At 39.2% G+C, this 20,074-nt stretch overlaps 2 protein-coding genes across 5 annotated transcripts; one reads left to right on the top strand and one right to left on the bottom strand.

Annotated features, from left to right (window-relative positions):
- Positions 1-716: 716 nt before the first annotated feature.
- On the bottom strand, positions 717-6,676 carry DTX3L (deltex E3 ubiquitin ligase 3L). The gene is made up of 5 exons (XM_062578835.1): positions 6,467-6,676; positions 6,140-6,354; positions 3,424-4,965; positions 2,567-2,784; positions 717-1,820 (listed from the first exon to the last, which is right to left on the bottom strand). The coding sequence occupies exons 1-5, from the start codon at positions 6,642-6,644 to the stop codon at positions 1,751-1,753; spliced, it is 2,223 nt and encodes a 740-aa protein (XP_062434819.1). The 5' UTR covers positions 6,645-6,676; the 3' UTR covers positions 717-1,750.
- On the top strand, positions 6,187-19,354 carry PARP9 (poly(ADP-ribose) polymerase family member 9). 4 transcript variants are annotated; one of them, XM_062578832.1, is made up of 10 exons: positions 6,187-6,816; positions 7,164-7,203; positions 8,071-8,903; positions 10,227-10,454; positions 10,537-10,752; positions 11,900-11,975; positions 13,737-14,111; positions 15,299-15,447; positions 17,049-17,220; positions 18,438-19,354. In XM_062578832.1, the coding sequence occupies exons 1-10, from the start codon at positions 6,802-6,804 to the stop codon at positions 18,788-18,790; spliced, it is 2,457 nt and encodes an 818-aa protein (XP_062434816.1). In that variant the 5' UTR covers positions 6,187-6,801; the 3' UTR covers positions 18,791-19,354. The 4 variants fall into 4 exon arrangements, with proteins under 4 accessions (XP_062434816.1, XP_062434817.1, XP_062434815.1 ...); XM_062578833.1 differs by having other exon boundaries at positions 6,188-6,798; XM_062578831.1 differs by lacking the exon at positions 6,187-6,816 and having other exon boundaries at positions 6,896-7,203.
- Positions 19,355-20,074: the final 720 nt, after the last annotated feature.

Genomic DNA, 20,074 nt, shown 5'->3' with positions numbered 1-20,074 from the left:
CCTACATTGGATCTCAGCCTATAAAACTTCACTACAAATGAAAGGGAAACAGGTGAATTTTGAGTTAGAAATCTGATGTGGGTCAGCTGGCTGGTTGGGATGGAAAGTGGAAAAAAATGGACTTGAAGGAGGAGCTGGGGAGAATTTAAGCTTCACAGCTGGCTTCAGTATGAAGAAACAGCTCAATATGCATGGGCACTTAGAAACAATTGGCATGTTTGTATTTTACTGCCAGAAAATGGAAGAAACTTGAAAAAACGTGAAAATGTAAAACTAAAATAAATAAAATCACAGGGGAAAAAGTCATTCTAATACAAATGAAAACCTACGAGTATCCACTACAAAGAAATCTGAAAGTCAAGGTGGTAGAGTAGCATTGCCTGTTAACAATGTGGAAATCTCAGAGTCATTGTGTCCAAATCACTTTGGAGAGGTGGCTTGGAAGCTCTTAAAATTATAGAACTATTATCTAAAACAGAAGGAATTTTAAGTAACTTATAAAGAAGAACGTAATTGAATAGATGATATTTTTACCCTTGTTCAATAGCTTATAAAAAAATCTGTAGCTCACTAGCAATTATCAACTGCATTAAGTCAAAACTACTCAATTTACAACATCACAATCATAAGGAGCACAGAATAGCAACGAAGTATCTTTGTAATAAAATTTAAAGAATATGTTGAAAGCAATGGGAAAAATATAGTGCTATTACATGTGAAGTTGAATTAAGTTTTATTTAAACTTAAATACAATGAAAGGTTCAGAACCACAGCCTCATTATCAGAGATGGTCATAGGCACTGGATACTTTGTTTAATCCAATGAGGCTTTGAGCATCCAGCATTTCTGCAGTTAAAAATCGATCAGCATCTACATATGCTACCTATCATACAACATTCATGCTAATTTCACATTTAAAACTGAAATCACTAATTACATTTTTTTCCTTGAAAAGAGGAAAAAAGCAAAAGTTCTTAGCATTACAAAACTGATACTATACCAGCTACATAAGATCAAATATCAAACTATGTATCTTTTTCTCATTTTACTAGTGATAGTGAACTGGGGTTCACCATCTAGTATTGGCTTTTCTTTAATCAAACACTTCAGTTTTTACAGCTGTCATCATGGACAGATCATATAACCATCTGCTGGAAAACGTTTATGTCAATCAGAAATATTTAATTCGATTGGAAAATACCTAATTAGTTTCACATTAAGCAAGTTTAACCTCTTCCCTAAAAAATGGGTAATTTGGCAATTACAATTAAAAATGAGTATTCTAATCTAGAGGTGTTTTGCACCCTCCAAAGAATTTTAGCTAGAAAAATATCTTAGTTTTCCAGGTATCTTCTGCATTTGCAGCCAAAGTTTTTGCTGAATTCAACCCATATTTGTAAAATTTCAATTTCCTTAAATTATATCAATTAGTAATTCAATGCCGATACATGATTGATCATGTAATAATAAAAGAATATCGACAACGATGCTGCACTCAGAAGACCCAAATTCTCTAAGTTACTTATGTAAGAGCATGATTCAAATAAGTAAAAGGTTTTTAAAAAGGACATGTATCTTGTGATCAAAACAAATTTCTTCAGCTGACTCTGAAATTCAAATGAGTATTTCAGTTTTGAGAAAGGAAGTATGGCAGCTGAACAATAACTTCTTTCTTCTTAGTCCTTAAATAGCAGATTAACTGCTGTGTGTTCAGTTATTACACTTGAAGGCAGATAGTTGGTAGGATCCTTTATTCAATACCTCTTGCTTTCAGTTCTGATCGAACCCGTTGCAGATAATCAGGATCAGGATAGCCAAACCTAGGAGAAAAAGAAAATAATTATTTGGGCTACTTCTGCAATAAATTACTTGACGGTTCTACAAAACCTTCTCACACAAATCCCTTAAAACACTTCCAAGATTTATGCACTTACTCCTTACTCTACAAGAGAGGGCAGCCCCTATTTCACAGGTGATAGAAGTGGTATGGAAAGGGTAAAGCTAAAAATTTACAAAAAACAGCTGCTGATTTTGGGTGTCCAAACTGACACTAAGAATCTGATTTTCAGAGATGACCACGGTCTCCCTTGGCAACAGTACAACACCAGGACATCTAACTTTCGAAAAATCAGGCTGGAAATATCTCCAAGTTAGGTAACTGAATGGCTTGAGGGGTAACAGAAGACTAAGCACATCCTCATTTCAACCATCCAGACTGGCTGTGGGATGCAGGTATCAAGTGCTAAATGTAATACTGCCTTTGCCCTACCTACCACCACTTGTACTGGTGGTGCTAAACCTGCGTGCTATCACCAGAAGCATTCTGGATGTGTGGGGTATCCACTACGCCATAGCCATGCAAAGAGTGCGAAGGTGGACCAAATCTGGATTCACAGAGCATTCCACAATCGCTTTGCTAGTGATAAACCAGGGCACATACTTCAGACTAGCCAATGACTTGCACTGCTGTTCAAAATCTGAAAGCTCAAATGTGGAAAATACTCAGGATAGCCCATCCTGCCACATCTGAATAGCAGTAAAATTACTTAAAGCAAAAACTACTTACTTTGTAGGTCCTCCATGCATTTGTGTTTTATGGTGAATATCATTCCATGTGATGACACCTTTTGCACCAGTAGTACGTGACTGCCCCACTGTGAAAATCAATTTTTGGTCAAAGGCTCTTCTGAGGAGCTGCAGAATTTCTTGTCCTTCCTTATTGTTAGGTAAATACGCTCTTCGAGAGGTTCCACAGAAAGGTTTCCCTGGGTTTGGATGATTGCTCTGTTTTGTAGAAAAAGCAAAAGTGGATGATGTATCATGAATTCTTCAAAAGTGTGAAAAATCACACATCCCAACTTTCGCAGCGTTTTTATCTGTATGTTCATTCCATTCCAAATGACACAGCACAAGTGATTCTGAGTTTTTTTTTTCTCATTACAGCATTTCTTTCATGTTTACACTTTCTTGTCATCACGCATTCATTGCTACTTTTAAATGTCTTTTTTTCTTCTTTGCTCTCAAACGCATTTCACCCTATGCCTGACTTTTTCACTGACTACGTTTTCAGGCCTAGTCGTAACTCCAGACACAAACATAAGTTTCTCTTACCTGAAATGCTTACAAATCAGCCTGATACTCAGTTTTGATCAACGGTTCTCAGTACCTAAGAGAATGCCTCAAAGAAGCTTCATTATTACATAGAATATATCATGTACACAAAATTATGTAGTTTCATCTCAGCTGTTCTCAATATAAAAATTAAAGACAGGTAACTCAGCCTGATGAATATAAAACGTCAGGCTGAAAAAAGAAATCTCTCTCCAGTGAATACATGAAAATGATGGAAAATACTGAAATTTACATTCAATATTGGTTTTGTCAGGGGAAAAATATCTTTTCTACTTCTTTAAATATACTTACAGTTTGAATACCACTGAATATATCATATGTAATCTCAATAGTACCACATCTGGGATAGCCAGGGAGTTCTGCTGAAATCATTTTAAATGACATTTTTCCTTCTGGTTGATCTCCTTGCACAGGTCCATAGCAGGTATTACAAACAGGACATGCTTTCTTATAAGTCATTGACTGCTGAATGCAACTTTGGCAAAATGCATGTTTGCACTTTGGCAGTACTTGTTTATTGTTAAAGCTATCCTGGCAAATAGGACACACATCTTTTTCCTGTTCTTCATCCTTTGCCTTTGGCTTAGCCTGTTCTTTGGAAGAAAAATTATTCTTTTGCCAACTACTATATTTCATCTCAGACACTCTTGAAGCTTCTTGATAGCAGAGATCAGAAGCCAGTGCTTTTCTGTTTTTAGTTTGTGTAGTGTCTCTGATGTCAAGAAGGTTCATAATGTGCTTTTCAGCAGCACAAAGATGGTCTGGTAAACCACTTAAAACAAATTTGTCTTCCTTCTTCTTAAGCTTTATATGCAGATTTTCCAATTGTTTTCCATCAAGAAGCATATTTAATCTTTTTCTATGATCTTCTGAAAGCTTCCAGCTGATGACTTTTTCTCTTAGCATTGCAGAGGCATTCTGAAATGCATTGATAAAACTTTCAGTAGCATGTGAAGACATATCAAAAACATTGATCCTGGGCCTAAATATGATGATCATCTTCTGGCCACATGAACTGTCTTTCTTTTCCACAAGAGTATCAAAATTTTGTTTAATGTCTTCAATTTCTTTGTTTAATATTGCTTCCAACAGTTTAAACTCAGAAGCATCAACTTCAATTCCACACCTGTATTTGTAAAGTCCAGCTGATATATTCATATTCTTTTCAGCTTGGCTGTTCTCACTTTCCTTCTCCAGAAATTTTTTGGCAGCCATAATCTCACTTATTGGACCACAGAGCAGCAGTTGGTTCCCTTCCTGTTTGGAGAGAAGATTACTAAACCTAGCATTTAATTTCACTATTGTCTCATTTAACTGGTTATTGTTTGTAAAGGGAATTTTTTCCTGTTTCAGACCGTGTATACTTTTCTGAAAAGTCTCGGTAAAAAACTTTTTGGCTGCCTGTATTGATGCGGGGCTTACATCAGAAGTGAAGCACACTGATGTGTTTCCATTGTCACTCTCTTTACTTTTTATATCTACTCCAAAACGTTCACATAGCTCTTTAATTTGCTCTTTGTAGGCATGTCTAAAGTATTCACAGAGATACGATGGAACCTGAAGCACTTCTTCTGTATTCAGACCATTCTCATCTCCCAAATCATTTTTGCTTTCAGAACGTGAAAAATCATGGCCTTGGTCATTGCCTGCAGTGAGACCCTTAAAGTAGTGGTACACTTTTTCAATATCTGCATAGTCTCCTGTCAGTGTCTCAGAGCCATCAATACCAAGATTTCTTTCTCTTCTTAAATTTGGACATATCACGGTAATGTTCTCCCTTTGCTGTTCAGTGAACATACTGGTATTCAAAGTTGCAGATACTGTAAGAAAAATCTGTACAGAAAAGAAGAAGATATCAAAATGTGTTTTTTTTTTCTAAAGCTCTCAGCTTGCTTCTATATTTGAGTAAGAAAAAGCTCTATACTTCTCAGTAGAACCACATTTTGTGTTGATATGATGGAAACATTTGGATGCAGTGCTATTTTCTGTATGCAGACTTTATACATATGTTAATAGACTAACCTTCTAAGTCAGCAGTAGGACTGAGATTTGTTAATGTTAACCATGGCAGGAACACAGAAAATAAGAAAGTTTGCTACTTGGTTCAAGACACATTTTTTAAGAGCACGTATATTACATAACTAGAAAGTCTAATATAAGTAAAGAGCTATCTCTACTATCTTCCTTTAAAAAACTTCCCCCAACTCATGCTTCAGTAACTCCGACATCAGGATTAAGGCAGGAAACAGGAGTCTGAAAAATATTAACAAACCGGATCACGCTTCTACTCTGCCTAGAGAGGATAGGAAGATTTGCAGCATAGAATAGAAATGTCAAATAACAACCATGCTAGTACCTGCTATATCTCAAAAGCAACATCTATGCTACTACGTAAAATAGAGCAAACCCTCCTGGCCCTGATATCATTGTCTTGGTAGAGCCACATCCATATCACGTAGGCTGGCTCGCCCTGAAAGTTGAGCTTTTCTGCACAACTGCTACTACAGCGTCTGAAATAAGTCTGTTGCGCTACAGCCCCGCACAACAGTATTCGTAGAGGGCAGTGAAGAATGTATCAAATGCTGAGGTGAGAGCACTGAGGCTGCCTGAGGGTAAAAAACCTGTTGAAAAGGCATTAGAGGCTATCGTTGTGTGAAAAGGATCAAGTCTCAAACGGTCCTTCTGCCCTCTGGGAGCAGTTCGGGGTGCCTTCAATCACCCCAACCCTGCTGGGGCACTGCTTCGGAGAAGAGCAGCCAGCGCATGCAAACCACGCCGGGGAGCGTGCTGCCTGCTAAGGCAAAGCGCGGGTGGCCTGTGCCCCAGCGCTCAGGCCCGCTCCCGGCCCCGTTTTGTCGGCTCAGGTGTCACCAACATGCTTGGCGTGAAATATGGAAGCGCAACAGAAAGCGATGCTGCCCGACCTCTCCCCAGGAGAGGCACGGAGATGCCCCAGCTGTAAGCAGGGCAGGCTGGACGCGGCTTTTCGCTGCTCTTCCTGACGTACCTTTTTGGTGACGTCTTCAGCCGCGGAGCCCCCACAGCCTCCCGCCGCCTGCTGCTTCGCGGGGCTCCGCGGAGGCGGGGAGAAGCGGTGCGGGGAGGCGAGCGCTGGGCGCTGGCTTTCGCTCCGGTCCCCCTCCTCTGCCTCGATGGTTATCTTCAGCGTCCTGCCGCCGGCTTCCACGGCGTGCTCTGTGCGGGACTCCACTTCCTTCTTGTCTGCAGTAGTTTGGGGGCAGATGAGCTGACGAAGCCGGGAGGACACCGCGCGGCGGCGGGCCGCAGGGAGCCCGCGGCGGCCATGTCGCGCCCCGCCGCCCCCGCGCCCTACCTTGCTCCTGCTTGAAGTACACGCGGAAGGTGCCGGGCTCGGGGCCCGGCCGCACCTCGCACTCGCCCCCGCCCGACCGCCTCCATGACTGGAAGTATCTCTCGAGCTTGAGGCGCAGCTTCTCGCCGGCGGCGCCGGGAGCGGGGCTGAGCCGCACCAGCAGCGGCGGCGGCGCCATGATGGCGGCCGCGCGGTTTCGCTTTCGTTTCCCGCTCGGCAGCGCGGAGCCTCCACTCCCCGCCCGGCCCCGGCCCCTGCCCCTGCCCCGGCCCCGCCGCTGCGCCCGGCGCTGAGGGGAGCCGGCCGCCCCGCGCCGCGCCGCGCTTCCCCAGGTAATGGGGAACCGCCAGGTCAGCAGAGCGGCCGGGAACGGCGCGGTGCGGGAACGGCGCGGGGGGAGGCCGCGGCCGTTGGGGCAGCGGGGCGCGGGCGCGGCCGCCTGAGGCGAGCTTCGCCCCCGGGCGGACACAGCGCCGGGCAGAAGCGGCTTTGAAAGCTCCTGCGAGGCCGCCGGCCCCGGGGAGCCGGGGGAGGGTTTGGCGCCCACGTTAGAGGTGGCCCCGCTCCCAACAGCGCTTTAAGCGTTGGGAAAGATCGTGCAATGCGCAGGTGGTGCTACCCGTTGTGCTTAGAACAGAGCTGTTCCTGCTGCGCGTCTAGTAACAACACGTACTTTCTCCTCCCCGTTTTACAACAGAGTTCGAGTTTAGAGAGCCCAGAAGGAAGGAGCAATTCAGGTAAGCCCCTTCCTTCAGCTGTCTAGAAATCAGGAATGTGTTCCTTTATTTAAAATGAAAATTCACTGCAGCTACAAGCAGCAAACTAAAAAACGCTGATATGGGAGATGAACATTTGTGATTGCTTTTGGCCGAATTGGACAAGGTTTGGATCAACGTTACACGTGATTCATTACTTTAGCATCTCGCTTTTAAAAGAAGAGCTCAGAAGTGTTTTGATGAATCACAGTGTATATACTATGAAAGTGGTGTTTCACCTTAGACTCTTTTTACCAGTAGGTAACATGCCTCAGGTGAGAAGTTTAATAAAATCATACAAATTGATATATATTAATTAACATGATATTTACTATATATAGTTCTGTTCAAATCTGTTGGCAAAGGACAGCTGATTGTTGCTCAGAGTGCAGATAGGCTAAGCTGGCAGAGCGCAGCTGAGCTTTCCATTCTCCTGAAGTTCATGTTGAGGTGATGAAGAGGATGAGATCTTGAGGAAGGACGGGGTAAGGGAGCCACTAGATAGGGAAGTTGATTTGGACAGAATTGAATCAGATTCGGGACAAGAATTCCTCTAGGAAAATAAGGGAATTGGCACCCATTGGGAACAAGCATAGATGTATTTGCTTTAGGGGAGGGATCACACTAACTCCTCACAGTCTATGTATTGTTGCTCTTAAGGCTTTGTTTTCTTTGCTTTATTGGTGCTTTTTAAGCTTCTGAAGAAGACAGATCAGGCTATGCCAAAAAATACTAGAAAGTAATGACAGTAAGATAAGTAAAATTGAGAGCTCTAAAACACGCTTCTGTATTAAGAAATGTATTGATGGTGGTTTCCTGGATTTCCTTTTATGTTATTTTATATCCTAGGGTCAAGCATGGTAGTGGATGAGGAAAGCTTGATGGTCCCCATCAATAAAGATGCTTATGAAGTTCTTAAGAAAAGAGAGTTCTGTCTAAATAATCTTGTTTACAAGAAGTTTGCTTGTACATTGGCCTTCAGAAGTATAACCGCTCCTGTTGAAGTATACAGGAAAGAACTAAAGCATGGGATTCACGTATCTGTTTGCAAAGATGATCTTGCACTACATGAGGCTGATGCTTTGGTGAATGCAGCCAATGAATATCTATATCATGCAGGAGGACTTGCTTTTGCCCTTTTGAATGCTGGAGGGCCAGAAATAAAAGAACAAAGCAATTTTTATATTCAGAAATATGGAAATCTCTCAGCTGGTCAAATAGCTGTGACCAGTGGTGGAAAGCTTCCTTGTAAGAAAATTATCCATGCAGTTGGTCCAAAATGGTCCATCTCCAAAAAAGAAAGATGTTGTAACCTACTTGAGACAGCCATTGTGAATGTTCTGAAGTATGTTAGTACTCCAGAAAATAATATAAAGTCTGTAGCTATCCCAGCAGTGAGTTCAGGTGTTTTTGGCTTCCCACTCAGTTTGTGTGCTCAAGTGATTATAATGGCAATAAGGGAATTTGTTGAGACAAGTCTACCAAGCTGTCTCAAGGAGATCCGTCTGGTGAACATTTGTGAGCCTACAGTTGCAGAAATGAAAAAAGCTTGTGAAAAGTTGCTAGGTGAACCCAGTTTGAGTCAGGAAAATCTATCAGCTCATCAAAGCCAGTCTACACATTTCTCCAGAGTTGGAGGTATTCGTTTGCGTATCATCAGAGGACTTATTGAAGAGCAGAAGGTAAGTCTGTCCTGTAGTATGTTGAACATAGAGTTGCTACAGGTCTCTACTGGAGTGGAGCCTAGGGTTTCAGAACATGTGTTGTTTTGGTCCACTGAATAGTTACCAAACAAATAGTCGATAAATTGTATTTGCATGGCTTAGTTTTTAAAAAGGTTATTGAATGTTAGATTTTTTTTTTTGTATACACACTACTATGGGATAACAGGAAGCAGCTAAAAGTTTGATGATTAATTATAATATATTCCAATGCTAATGTTTATCTTTGTTATCAGTATTATAAAAGTCCCTATTTTTATTATGCATTCCTTTGAAATCTACTTTTATTTTTTGCCAAGCCTTTTTTCTTACAATTTGAGAAATGTTCTCATTTCATTACTGAAATTATTTGCCAAACACTTAAATGGCTGAAAATATATTACACAAACAATGTGCATTTTTTATCTTTAAGCAGTGCATCATTTGAATTGAACTATTTAATCTTTTAGCTGATGCAGTTTTTTAATCTGATGCAAAATATGTGGGCTTAGTCATGAGTAATCCAATAGAGTTGTTAGACTGGAAGCTAAATCACAAGAATGGCACTTGCTTTTAGCAAATACAAAGTTTCAAACCCTTACTGCGCTGAAAGATGCTATATGTCTTCAAGACTATTAGGAGAATGCATACCAGTCTTGTACCTTTAGGCACTCTTGAACAGTTAAGGTTAGAATGATTACTACTGTCATCAACATTCTGTAAACAAGCTTTTTATTTTTTTTTTAATTTTTTTTTTTTTGCATTTTATATATTTGATTTAAAATATGTGAGGCCTAGTGAGTGCACCAAGGGGATCTATGGTCTTCACTGGGCAGTGGAAGCAACCATAGCTTTTTAGTTCCTCTGTGTGCACTGACCTCTTAATTTTGGATATCGGTATATACTACCCTAATGCTGGGAGCATCTATGGGTAGATCCCATCTATGATGGGATAACAGATGCAGCCCTACATGCTGATAACTGGCTGCAGAATTGCATTTGTTGAGGTGCGTAGGTGTCACGTCTGTATCTGTGATAATACTATTGAATATGCTCTGATGACTGAAACAGGTCTTATGCATATTACTATCTTCTGAAAAAGCATATTAATTTACTGCCACTAGGTGTATCTTTGCTGTATTCCAGCACTGTCCTTAGTAGCAGTGAGAGCCTTTCAAACAATTCATGTGCCGCAATCAGGATTTTTCACAGGGAATTGTTCCTAGAGGGAATGCTCTTTGTAATAGCAAAGCTTGCAAATAGTAAATTTGGAATGTACTGAAACTTTGTATTCTTTTCTTCCAGACTACAGCTATTGTTAATTCTGTGTATGCGGATAGCAATTTTCCCCATGTTTCAAAAGGAATTCTGGAAAAAGGAGGTCCAGCTCTTCTTGGTGAATTTAAGTCTCATCTTTCTGAATATTCTTCATTTTATAAGGAGCTCATAAAAACACATGGGTATAGACTGCCCTGCAAGTCAGTACTGCATGTTGTATGGCCGGCATACTACCACAAGGTGTTACTTTGTGAGGTGATCATGAGTTAGATTGGATTTTCATTGGTGATTTTCATGTTGGGTGATGTTCTTACTAAAACACTTTTTTTTCCTGCAGGAACTAAAAGCTGCAGTGACAAGATGCCTGGATGATGTTCAGAATCAGGAGTCTCCTTCAATTTCTTTCCCAGCACAGGGGACTTGGTCTTCGCTGCCTGTGGATATAGTGGCAGAGGTCATGATTGAAGAGGTTCTTAATTTTGCCATGGAACATCCTGAGAAGCAGATAGATGTACAGTTTGTGATCCACCCAGATGACTATGATACCTATCAGGTAACATGTTTGGTGTTAACCACCAATAAGGAGAACCCAAAACAACTGTAAAAAAATTCTCATATATGGCAGCAAATTAATATACTCTGAATTCTGTGCTATTTATAACACATTTGTGAGTTTTTTTTTTCTTTCACAGGTATTATTTGCCTTTACAAATCTCTGTTGTCTCTTTGCTAATCTAAAAGTCTTCACACTGTAGTCTGATAGCAAGGCTATTGCTTAGAGAAAGCTCTGAAATTCTCATGACTGTCAGGGATCTTGTAACAAAGACTGTATCTATTCTTTGTTTATTAGGGAAAGAGCCTATTCTTCAATAGGAAATGTCTTTAACTAATTTCTTCGAATGAAGTATCCCAGGCCAAAACGCTGACATCATAGTATATGACCCAACACAAAAGAAGGGCTGCAACTTGCAAATAAACAGTAGTTTCTGTGGCTAATTTCAGCTGCAGTCTGCCATTTCCACATTTGGAGTGTTTGGCCTAGCTGATTAATATGCAGCTATCTTAGATCACCATCTAGTATAAAAGTACAGTTTGCTCTTGTTCCTATTTTAAATCCAACCATGCATTTTTTTCAACAGGTGCTCTATACTGAAACAGTCCCATAAACTAAAGAAAGCTGTATGATAGCTGTGTGATCATCAGGGCACAGCAGAAAGCCTTTCTGCCGTGTAGGAAAGGCAAGAGGAATTTTGCCAGAAGCCAAATCCAGGGCCTAGTGGTGTAGTGCTTCTTAGGCTTTCAACGTGAGATTATGAAGAGGTGGTTTGGGGTAAAGATAGGGGGATAGTCAGGGGCTTGGATGTGATTAAAGATTAATGAGCACTCAGCCACAAGTAGAGGGCACCTTCATCTGCTGTAGTTCAGTGGGTTTCTCATATGCCACCACCAAAGAGAGTTGGTAAAGTTGTCGTTCACTATGTAATGTGTTTTAACTTAGAAGAATTAGAAGAACAGGTATGCGTTTGATCTCGTCAGGAATAACATCTTGGGAAAAGCTGACTGAATGTGAGCTGGTAACGTCGTTTCAGAATTTGTTGTATGTAATTACGACTATAAACTACTTAGCTAATAGAACTTTGGGACAAATTGCGTGTTTGATAATAGAGGTTGCGAACTTTCCTAAACTCTCTTCTTCCAAGATTTTTCAGAGAAAACTTTTTTCAGCATCAAGCAAACTGGAAAAAAAGCAACGCTACAACAGAAGTGCTTGTTTGAGTAAGTAACAAACAGAAGGAACATTTTAACTACATCATGTTTGAGAATCTAAAATCCGTTTCTGCAAAAAGTACCTACTGCCTGCATGTATCTGTGGGCAAAGGAGAAGGCAAAAACATATGAGAGCTTTGCATTTTGATAGTTTTAGTGTTTGGTAGAGTGGTTGCTAAGAGATGAAACGGTCAAGAGGAGTTCTGATGCATCTGGGAAAAGGTGTAACATTTCCCCTGAAATTATATTTTGTAAAAGTTATTTTAAAAGTTACTAGCGCTAATAATATTGTTTATTGCTTAGTTTCCTTTTACTGTTACCAGGTTACTATATAAATGATCTGAAATCGCTGAATTAACTCCTGAAACTGTTGTATTTTGTCTTTGGAAGTTGGATCAAAAATGGGAGATGAATAAGTTCAAAATGATATTTTCTTAAAATTGAATACATGTTGGAGGATTCTAGCTGTGTTACCTATGCATTTGCTTCTAATTAGTCATGTTTCAGTCAGTTTCCACCATGTCAGGAATCAATGCATATCAATAAAATTAGATCAATGGTTGTTTCAAACCCAAGTTAGATAAAAATGCATAGATATCTACTATCAACATGAAATTGCATTTTTAAGTAATTTCTACTTCTTCCACACATTCCTGCTCTGACAGAGTCTGACATGTGGGCAAGGTTAGGTCAGCTTCTTCTCTCCTTCCACCTTTCCAAGCATTCACCTTGGAGGACTTTCATGTCCTGGATACTTTAAAGTAGTAGTGATCATCAGGTCTGTTGAATCTGATTATGCCTTATGTGTCTGAGTAGGACTTGTACACTATACATACGTACACTTCTTTGCCAATCCCCTTGTCTTGGGGTACTAGTATTAGAAACCATTTGTTTTTAAAGCTTTTTCAGATACTTATATTTTTCCTGGCTTAATTATTAAAAATATAATGAAACTCAGGCTAGCCCTTCCTGACTACGTTCACAACTGTATTCTGCAGCTTTGTCACACTGAGCAAGTATCATAAAACTGCTAACACTGAGAAGCAAGGCCTTTGCCTTGTCACTTCTGTTTTTCTATTACAGTTCTGTTCAGCTTTTGGTTAGGACATTGCTGGCAGGTCCTAGAGTTGAAAAGAATCATGACTAAGGCAATGAGCAAATCTTCAGTTCAGGGAAGTGAAGACATTGTTCTAAGATCATGTTCCCTTAGCCCTTTCACAGAAACCAGAGATATTTACATATAGTTTCCTGGGTATAAGTCAACGATATGCCAGGTCTCTGCAAAGAATCTTGGGAATCTTGGGAATCGTAGCTGAAGATACCTATCTCAGGAAAAGTTTGAACAGAGAAAAGGAGTTGTTGCTTGAAATATTTAAATGAAATATTTATTATTTGCATTGATTTACTTCCTTCTTAGGAAAAGTTCACAAATCTAAAATAGCACCAGGTAATTTTTCCCAAACAAAATTTCAAAAGGGTATACTGTTGAATGGGATTGGGCTCTCCCTTTGGAGATTTTCAAAAGTAAAAATGATAGTATGTAATTGTTATCAGAATTCATTTAGAGGATGGCAAATGAATTCTGCATGTTTGGGATTGTTTTTTGTTTAGAAATTTTACCTCCTGGTGTCTAACCTCCGCTTTGAGCAAACCAGAAGAACAGAATGCTTCTTACACTGCACGGTCTTGGATTACGTATAGAAATTTGTGACAACACTTAAAAGCTTTCTACTCTTCCACTGATCTTACATAAAACAATCTTTCTTCCAGGTACAGAGTCAGGCAGACAAAGTGGAAGAGAAAATGCAAACAGTAAAACAGCTATTGAACTTAAGGGGAACACCCTTGCAGCATTGGAAGCAGCAAAACTGTGGATCCAAAACATGCTAAAAACTCATGAAAATCACTATGCCACTATTGAAAACAACTACATTTTTAACCTTGGTAAAAAAGAGTTTGCAGAACTAGCTGCAGAGCAGCATTCTAGTGTGCGTATATCAGAAGAAGTGAGAGATGGTAAAGCAAGGCTAGAGTTTCATGGCCCCCCTGATGCTGTCATTGATGCAGTGCTTGCAACAGAAAAATTACTCCTTTGTATGCAAGAGAAGACTACAGCCAAACAGGAGGAACTGCTGCATTCTTTAGGTATGTAAAATAAATAAGAGAGTACGTTGGCATAAATAAGTATGAAGCAACGTAGATCTGTGTATTGCCAGTAGTGGACAGATATGTACAACAGTTCACATGTGCAGTATATGACTAAAATTACTGAGGTTACTGTATTTTTATTGTGTGAGCCCCTGAAAGACCATATGTTATCTTTCTGACTTCAGCTACTCACTTGGCAGTAGTCCCAGCGGGTCACAGCTTATACCTGGGCTGGCTGTCATTGTACATCCAGCTCTAATCCTGGCTTCCTCCAGGACAGGTTAACTTTAAAGTCTGACTACAGGACACTTAGGAAGCTTGCACTTAATTAACCCATACCTATGCAGAACACTTTTTTTTTCTTTAGCCATGAGCTGTAGCTCTGTTGGAGAACCCAGCAGTGGACTTGTTCTGCAGGATTTCTGACTTAATTTATTGAGAGCTGATAGAATTAGTGGGTTTACAAAAAACTGAACAATCCATTTTTCCTAGTGTTTGTATAGCTGTTTAGGATAGATTCCACCATATAAAAGGTAGCTAATGGAGAGATGTTATGGAGATGACGAATTGCTTTTCTTTTATTCCCCCTTTCTCGTGTTCCTTCAATAACTACAGAAATAATATTATGAGCAAAGTTCTCGGCAAACTGAATTGGTTTAAGTATTTCTACACCTGGACAGAGGTGGTTTTTTTTTAACTTTAGGTGTACTAACAGCAATTGGAATAGGAAGAATTTTCCTTTTTCTTGAATAGGACTTTTTTGCCCTGCTTTGCCCTTTGGATAAGTCCCAAAGCATTCTTGATAAATGCTGATGTTTGTATTTTTGTTTAAAAAAAACAAAAAACAACAACAAAAAAAAACCCAAAAAAGCCACAACACTTTAGCCATAAGCACATCAGTGACTTACAGAAGGTATATAGCTCTTAAAACAAACACACACACACCCCAGATAGATACCAAGTCTTCTCAGTGTTAGCCTTTGGCACCACTGTGCTCTTAAAAAGTCCCTGTGATGGGTGTTGAGCTAGATGATAACCTGATTTTTTTTGTCTTAGCCTCAGGAAAGTATTTAATATTGTTTCTTCTTAACTAATCCACCAAAATAAAGTACTGGATCCCTTCTCTTTGCCTTTACTCCAGGTATTATTAGATATAAAACATTTACTCCCTTATTTGTATTTAGGCCAGCAGGAAGCAGCTCAGCTTTCAGAAGGGCAACTTAACATGGCCAAGAATACTAAATGCTTCCAGATTTCACTGGTGGAATCAGACAGTCTGGAATTCAAGAACAGAAAAACACAGTTTGAAAAAGCTGGGCTGCTTCTTCTCAAGGTAAAGAGGGTATTCATGGCAAAATTAAAATCTCAGCTGATAAAATACATTTGAACTAACAGTGTTTAACATGCTTAAACTCGGATGAACTATTTTGGTACATTGCTTTAAAGATTAAGGTCACATTAGTCTAAGCCTTAAAACAGATCCAATAAAAAGCTTTAGTATTTTTACCATATAGCAAATACTGAAAAAGTATGCTTAAATTCTCATAAATATTTTAAAATATTTAGTCTTTTACTTTGTGCCTCAAATGTTCCATTAAAGGACTTTAAAGAAATATGAAATTCAGGTATTAAAACGAGTAATATATTCTAGGATATGTTAAAAGTCTCTTCTTCTGAGCATAACACCAAAAACTAGCAACTGAATTTGTCAGAGTTGTAATTTGATTACTAGCAAGTTGGTAGTTGAGCACTTCTCTGGAAATTTCTGCTGCATTGTCTGGGAGGAACTTGAGTTTGTGCCACACAGCAAGATATTAGAGCCTCTAAACACAGGGATTTGTGTGTCTAATAATAATAGCAGGTACCTAGAAACCAGACTGCCACGTCCCTGTTAAGCTACTGCATGACCTCAGCCACTTATGTTAAGGCCTCTGTGTTTTTGTTGACAGTTTAAAGAGACTTGACCATTTCACTTAGAGCCAAAGACAGAAAGGATATACAAGTGGTGTATGTAAATGTGTATAGTATACAGATGGACACTGCTACATACCCTTTCATATGAAAAAAATCAGTATTTCAATTAAAATATTAGAAGATATGAACCAGATGAAAGGAACTGATTAGTTCTACAGATCAAAAATATATTACTTAATGAATTTTTCAAATCTCAACCCAAAAGCTACACCAAAATTTAAAACAGTAGTGCACTGAAACCAGTTACAGCTCAGTTAAATGATTTTTAATGGAGCAGAAGTTTGAGTTCAATCATGCATTTGCACTTGCTACTTTTTAGCTGAGTGGTCAGGAAGAGTCTGGCATTAAGCAGGCTGTTGCAGAAGAGGCCTTGCAGGCCCTTCGTGTTGGCTGTTGCCATAGGCTTGTGACTGGCCCAGTGGTTAGGTCTGGTGTGCCAGTGAGATCTGCAGGGGCTGAACTTCCCCAAAGGTCCCAGTTGTGTTACTGCTGGAAAGGGCCTGTGAGGCAAAAGCTAACCTAGAGGCTTTCTCATCTGTAGACCTCTTCACATGAGAGCCCTGTTTATGTCAGCTCAAAAGCTCTGATCAATGAAAGCTGAGGTTCTCCATGGCTTACACAACACCTGCAGTTCTTTGCAAGATTAGGCTGTGAGGACGACACAGCCTATTTTCATTTATGGTTGATACCTAACCTATTTAGCACAGTTCAACTATTGAAAACCAGTACAGCAAGATACATTCTCACCAGTTTCAGTAAGAAGCATGGGACAGTGGCATGGTTCTTTTCCTCCTGACCAGCTATACATGTCAGCTGCATTATTGACTGCACAGCTGGTAAGGTGCATAAACTAAGTCAAGGGTTGTTACTTTGAAAAATATAGCTGAACAAGGGCATTAATTCATTTTACTGATAGTGGTCTCTTCCTGTTTGCTTACATTACACTGCTATTTGTTACAGATGGAAGAAATACATAATCCTCTTTTATCTGCTGCATTCCAACAAATGAAAAAAAGAATAAAAGAAAAACAAGCTACCTCAAAAATACACAAGTTGTACCAGCGTGTTTCTGCTCAATTCTGTGGCTTGATATGTCAAACTGGATTTCACAGAATGTACTTACCACCAACAGGTAGTTACTTGCTTTTGTATCTTTTAATCAGAATTAAGTGACTTCAACAACTGAAGTTAAAGTTCAAAAAAAAAAAAAAAAAAAAGACATTCCTATACAAGAACTGGTTCTTACCAGTATTTAGAGTCATATGAGCTTAATCTTTTCCTGTAATGAGATTTTACTATTTTTCCTTCCTAATACTGTAAACTCAGGTAAGACTCTGGGAAGACAAGCCTGGATTCTAGTCTAGCCTAGCCACTGTTGACAGAATTGTTAATACACATGTAATGCCAACTCTGAGCCTTTATTTTGTTATGTTACTCTTGAAACAAGAAGCCCTTATTTACTTGTTGTAAACATGCATTTAGCAGCTTAATCCTTTAAAACTTTTACAAAGCAATCACTGAATAATAGAGGCTGGAAGGTACCTCTGAAGGTCATCTAGTCCAACCCTCTGCTCAAAACTACAATGAGATAAAGTAAGTAATTTGAATAAGCAGAGTGCCACTCAGACAGAATACATTTAGGAAGAAAGTAAACAAAAACACTCAAATAGAAACCTTCTTGTTATCATTTTTACACAATGTTGTGATAGATAATGTTCAAGAGGTTTTCACAGCTGGAAAGAATAAGCATTCACCTCCTTATCAGTAATGCAGCAGTACGCGAGGTATTTTGCTAGTCAAATGTGGAATTAGGATTTCAGGCAATAAACTTTTCAGGAAACACATTTGCTACATGACATACTTTCACAGCAATGAACACTATGACTATGTTTCTTTGCAGTTCTTCCACACAATACTGCAACAGCTTTTTAATGTAATATTCTCCTTATAAATCTCAAGCACCCTCCCTCCCCACCCCCCAGCTTATATTATTAAAACCTTACCTTCTTTGGTGCTTATCAGAGTGCCTAGCTCACAGTGACAATGACAAGTGTTTAGATGATGTTTCTATCATTGGAATAATAGTTAAATCAGAACGGCCATCAGCTGTCATTGCTCATGACTTCAGTGAGAGTTCAACAGTAGTACTGGAGGAAAGGCTATGGACATTTACACTTTAACAGTGTAAAGCTTCAGCAGACACTTAATGCAAACTTATTTCTAAGAGGGTGGAACACACTGAACAGTAACGTACTGGATTCAATAAATATTGAATCAGGAAGTAAACTTTTACTACCGTGATTCTAAAAGAACAAATTCTTAAAGACAAATTTTCTTTCTTTTTTTCAGAACAAAAATATGGAGCTGGCATCTACTTTAGGAGGAACCCAAAAAGCCTAATCGAGAGTAAAGAGAAATGGGAAACAGATTCTATAATGTGTGTGTTTGAGGCTCAAGTATTAACAGGCTTATACACTAAAGGTAAACAGTCTTATATTATGCCACCAGTAGTGGAGGGAGATGCCAATGAAGTATGTGACAGTTTAGTAGATGATGTAAACAATCCTGACATCTTTGTAATTTTCAACACTATTCAGGCCCTTCCACAGTATTTGTTGACCTGTTCCCAGATTCAGGAGGAAAGGTCTGGGCCCTCTAAGGGAACAAGCAGCACACTGCATGATAATTATTCAGAACTATAGCTATGTGGAGATCACCTCAAAATGAAGTCTAATACTGGGATTCTAAGAGGATGCTTTTAAAATAACATGGTTTAATCAAAGTGCCTTGTGACATCTCTGAAACATCCAAGAATAACTATATGTTGATACCTTAAGGAGTTTAAATTGAAGTCATCTATGAATAGAGATGGAAAGTATCACAACACTCAGTTTAACATCTATACATTATTTAAACAATGGTCATTCAGTTTGTCTTAAAGTATCTTAGCATGTGACTATATACTTGACACTTGTGTAAACTTTCATTGATTATGCTTTCTTAATCTGAGACAATGCACACATTACTGAAGCAAGAGAAATCTAGGTTGTGCCTTTGATTCTTAAATTTTGTTTTGACTTAAGTAGGTGAACGTCATGTGAATATGGTTTTCCACCTAGGAATCTGCTACTAAATTCACATGGTTATGATAAATGAAGCAATATTTCATGATTTCTAACAGTTGTTGCTATTAAAATTTTTATTGGTTACATGTGATTCCAAGTATTGTAGATTACATGTATTCAAAATAAAAAAGTATAACAACATCAGCCGATCAGTTATTTTTTCCTTCAGTATTAAGAATGTAAGTTGGACTGTATTCAAGCCTCAGACTTCTCAGTAATGTTCAATCTGTTTGAAAGGCTACAAAAACAGAAGTGGTTCAAGCTGTAGCTCGAAAGGGCTATTCTATTGGCAAAAGCAGAATACCTGATTTCAGAGATTCCAGAAACAACTTTGTAGCTGTATGTTCCTATGCTACTTCTCTAGTAACCTGAAGAGGTTCAACAGAAAAGGGTAAGAAATATTAATGATTTAAAGAGGGGTTCAATGCAGCTCTCAGGTACTTTCAAGATTAGCTGTAATAAGCCCTGAAACTTTCTGCAGCTGTCTCTTGCAGGATTTAAGACAGACACCACTGCCCAAAACTAAAAGTTACCACCCAGTTACCCAATCTGAAGCATTTAAGAACACCAGATACAGCCAAAAACTACACTCAACAGCTTAGAATAATGCTGTAAATACAGAAATAAGGGCTTGTGTATTAATATCAGCTCTGCTTCTAGACTGAAAGGTCACTGACAGATCCAAGACCAAAAAGAAATTCAGTTATAAAAGCATAATTCAGAACTGCAAGGGGGAGTGCCAGAGGAGAACTTCGAGAACCACTGTAAGAAAAACCTTTAAATGAATATATTCACGTTTTGTGGGTTTTTTTCCACCCTCATTTTAAAGACTAGCTACGTCTGCACTGTTTCTAAAGGATA

Source organism: Rhea pennata, chromosome 6 (genome assembly GCF_028389875.1).
Source record: "Rhea pennata isolate bPtePen1 chromosome 6, bPtePen1.pri, whole genome shotgun sequence".
NCBI classification, from domain to species: Eukaryota; Metazoa; Chordata; class Aves; order Rheiformes; family Rheidae; genus Rhea; species Rhea pennata.
The sequence above is the reverse complement of the archived record's forward strand: the minus strand, read 5'-3'. Positions and strand labels throughout refer to the sequence as shown.

Excerpts from the sequence above, each read along its gene's own strand:
- DTX3L (XM_062578835.1), bottom strand. The coding sequence starts at position 6,644 with ATGGCGCCGCCGCCGCTGCTGGTGCGGCTCAGCCCCGCTCCCGGCGCC. Across the intron at positions 2,785-3,423 it reads TATTCAGTGGTATTCAAACT|AGCAATCATCCAAACCCAGG; the intron begins GTAAGTATATTT and ends TCTACAAAACAG. Across the intron at positions 1,821-2,566 it reads ATGCATGGAGGACCTACAAA|GTTTGGCTATCCTGATCCTG; the intron begins GTAAGTAGTTTT and ends TTTTTCTCCTAG.
- PARP9 (XM_062578831.1), top strand. The coding sequence starts at position 7,068 with ATGCGCAGGTGGTGCTACCCGTTGTGCTTAGAACAGAGCTGTTCCTGC. Across the intron at positions 10,753-11,899 it reads ATGACTATGATACCTATCAG|ATTTTTCAGAGAAAACTTTT; the intron begins GTAACATGTTTG and ends TCTTCTTCCAAG. Across the intron at positions 14,112-15,298 it reads GGAACTGCTGCATTCTTTAG|GCCAGCAGGAAGCAGCTCAG; the intron begins GTATGTAAAATA and ends ATTTGTATTTAG.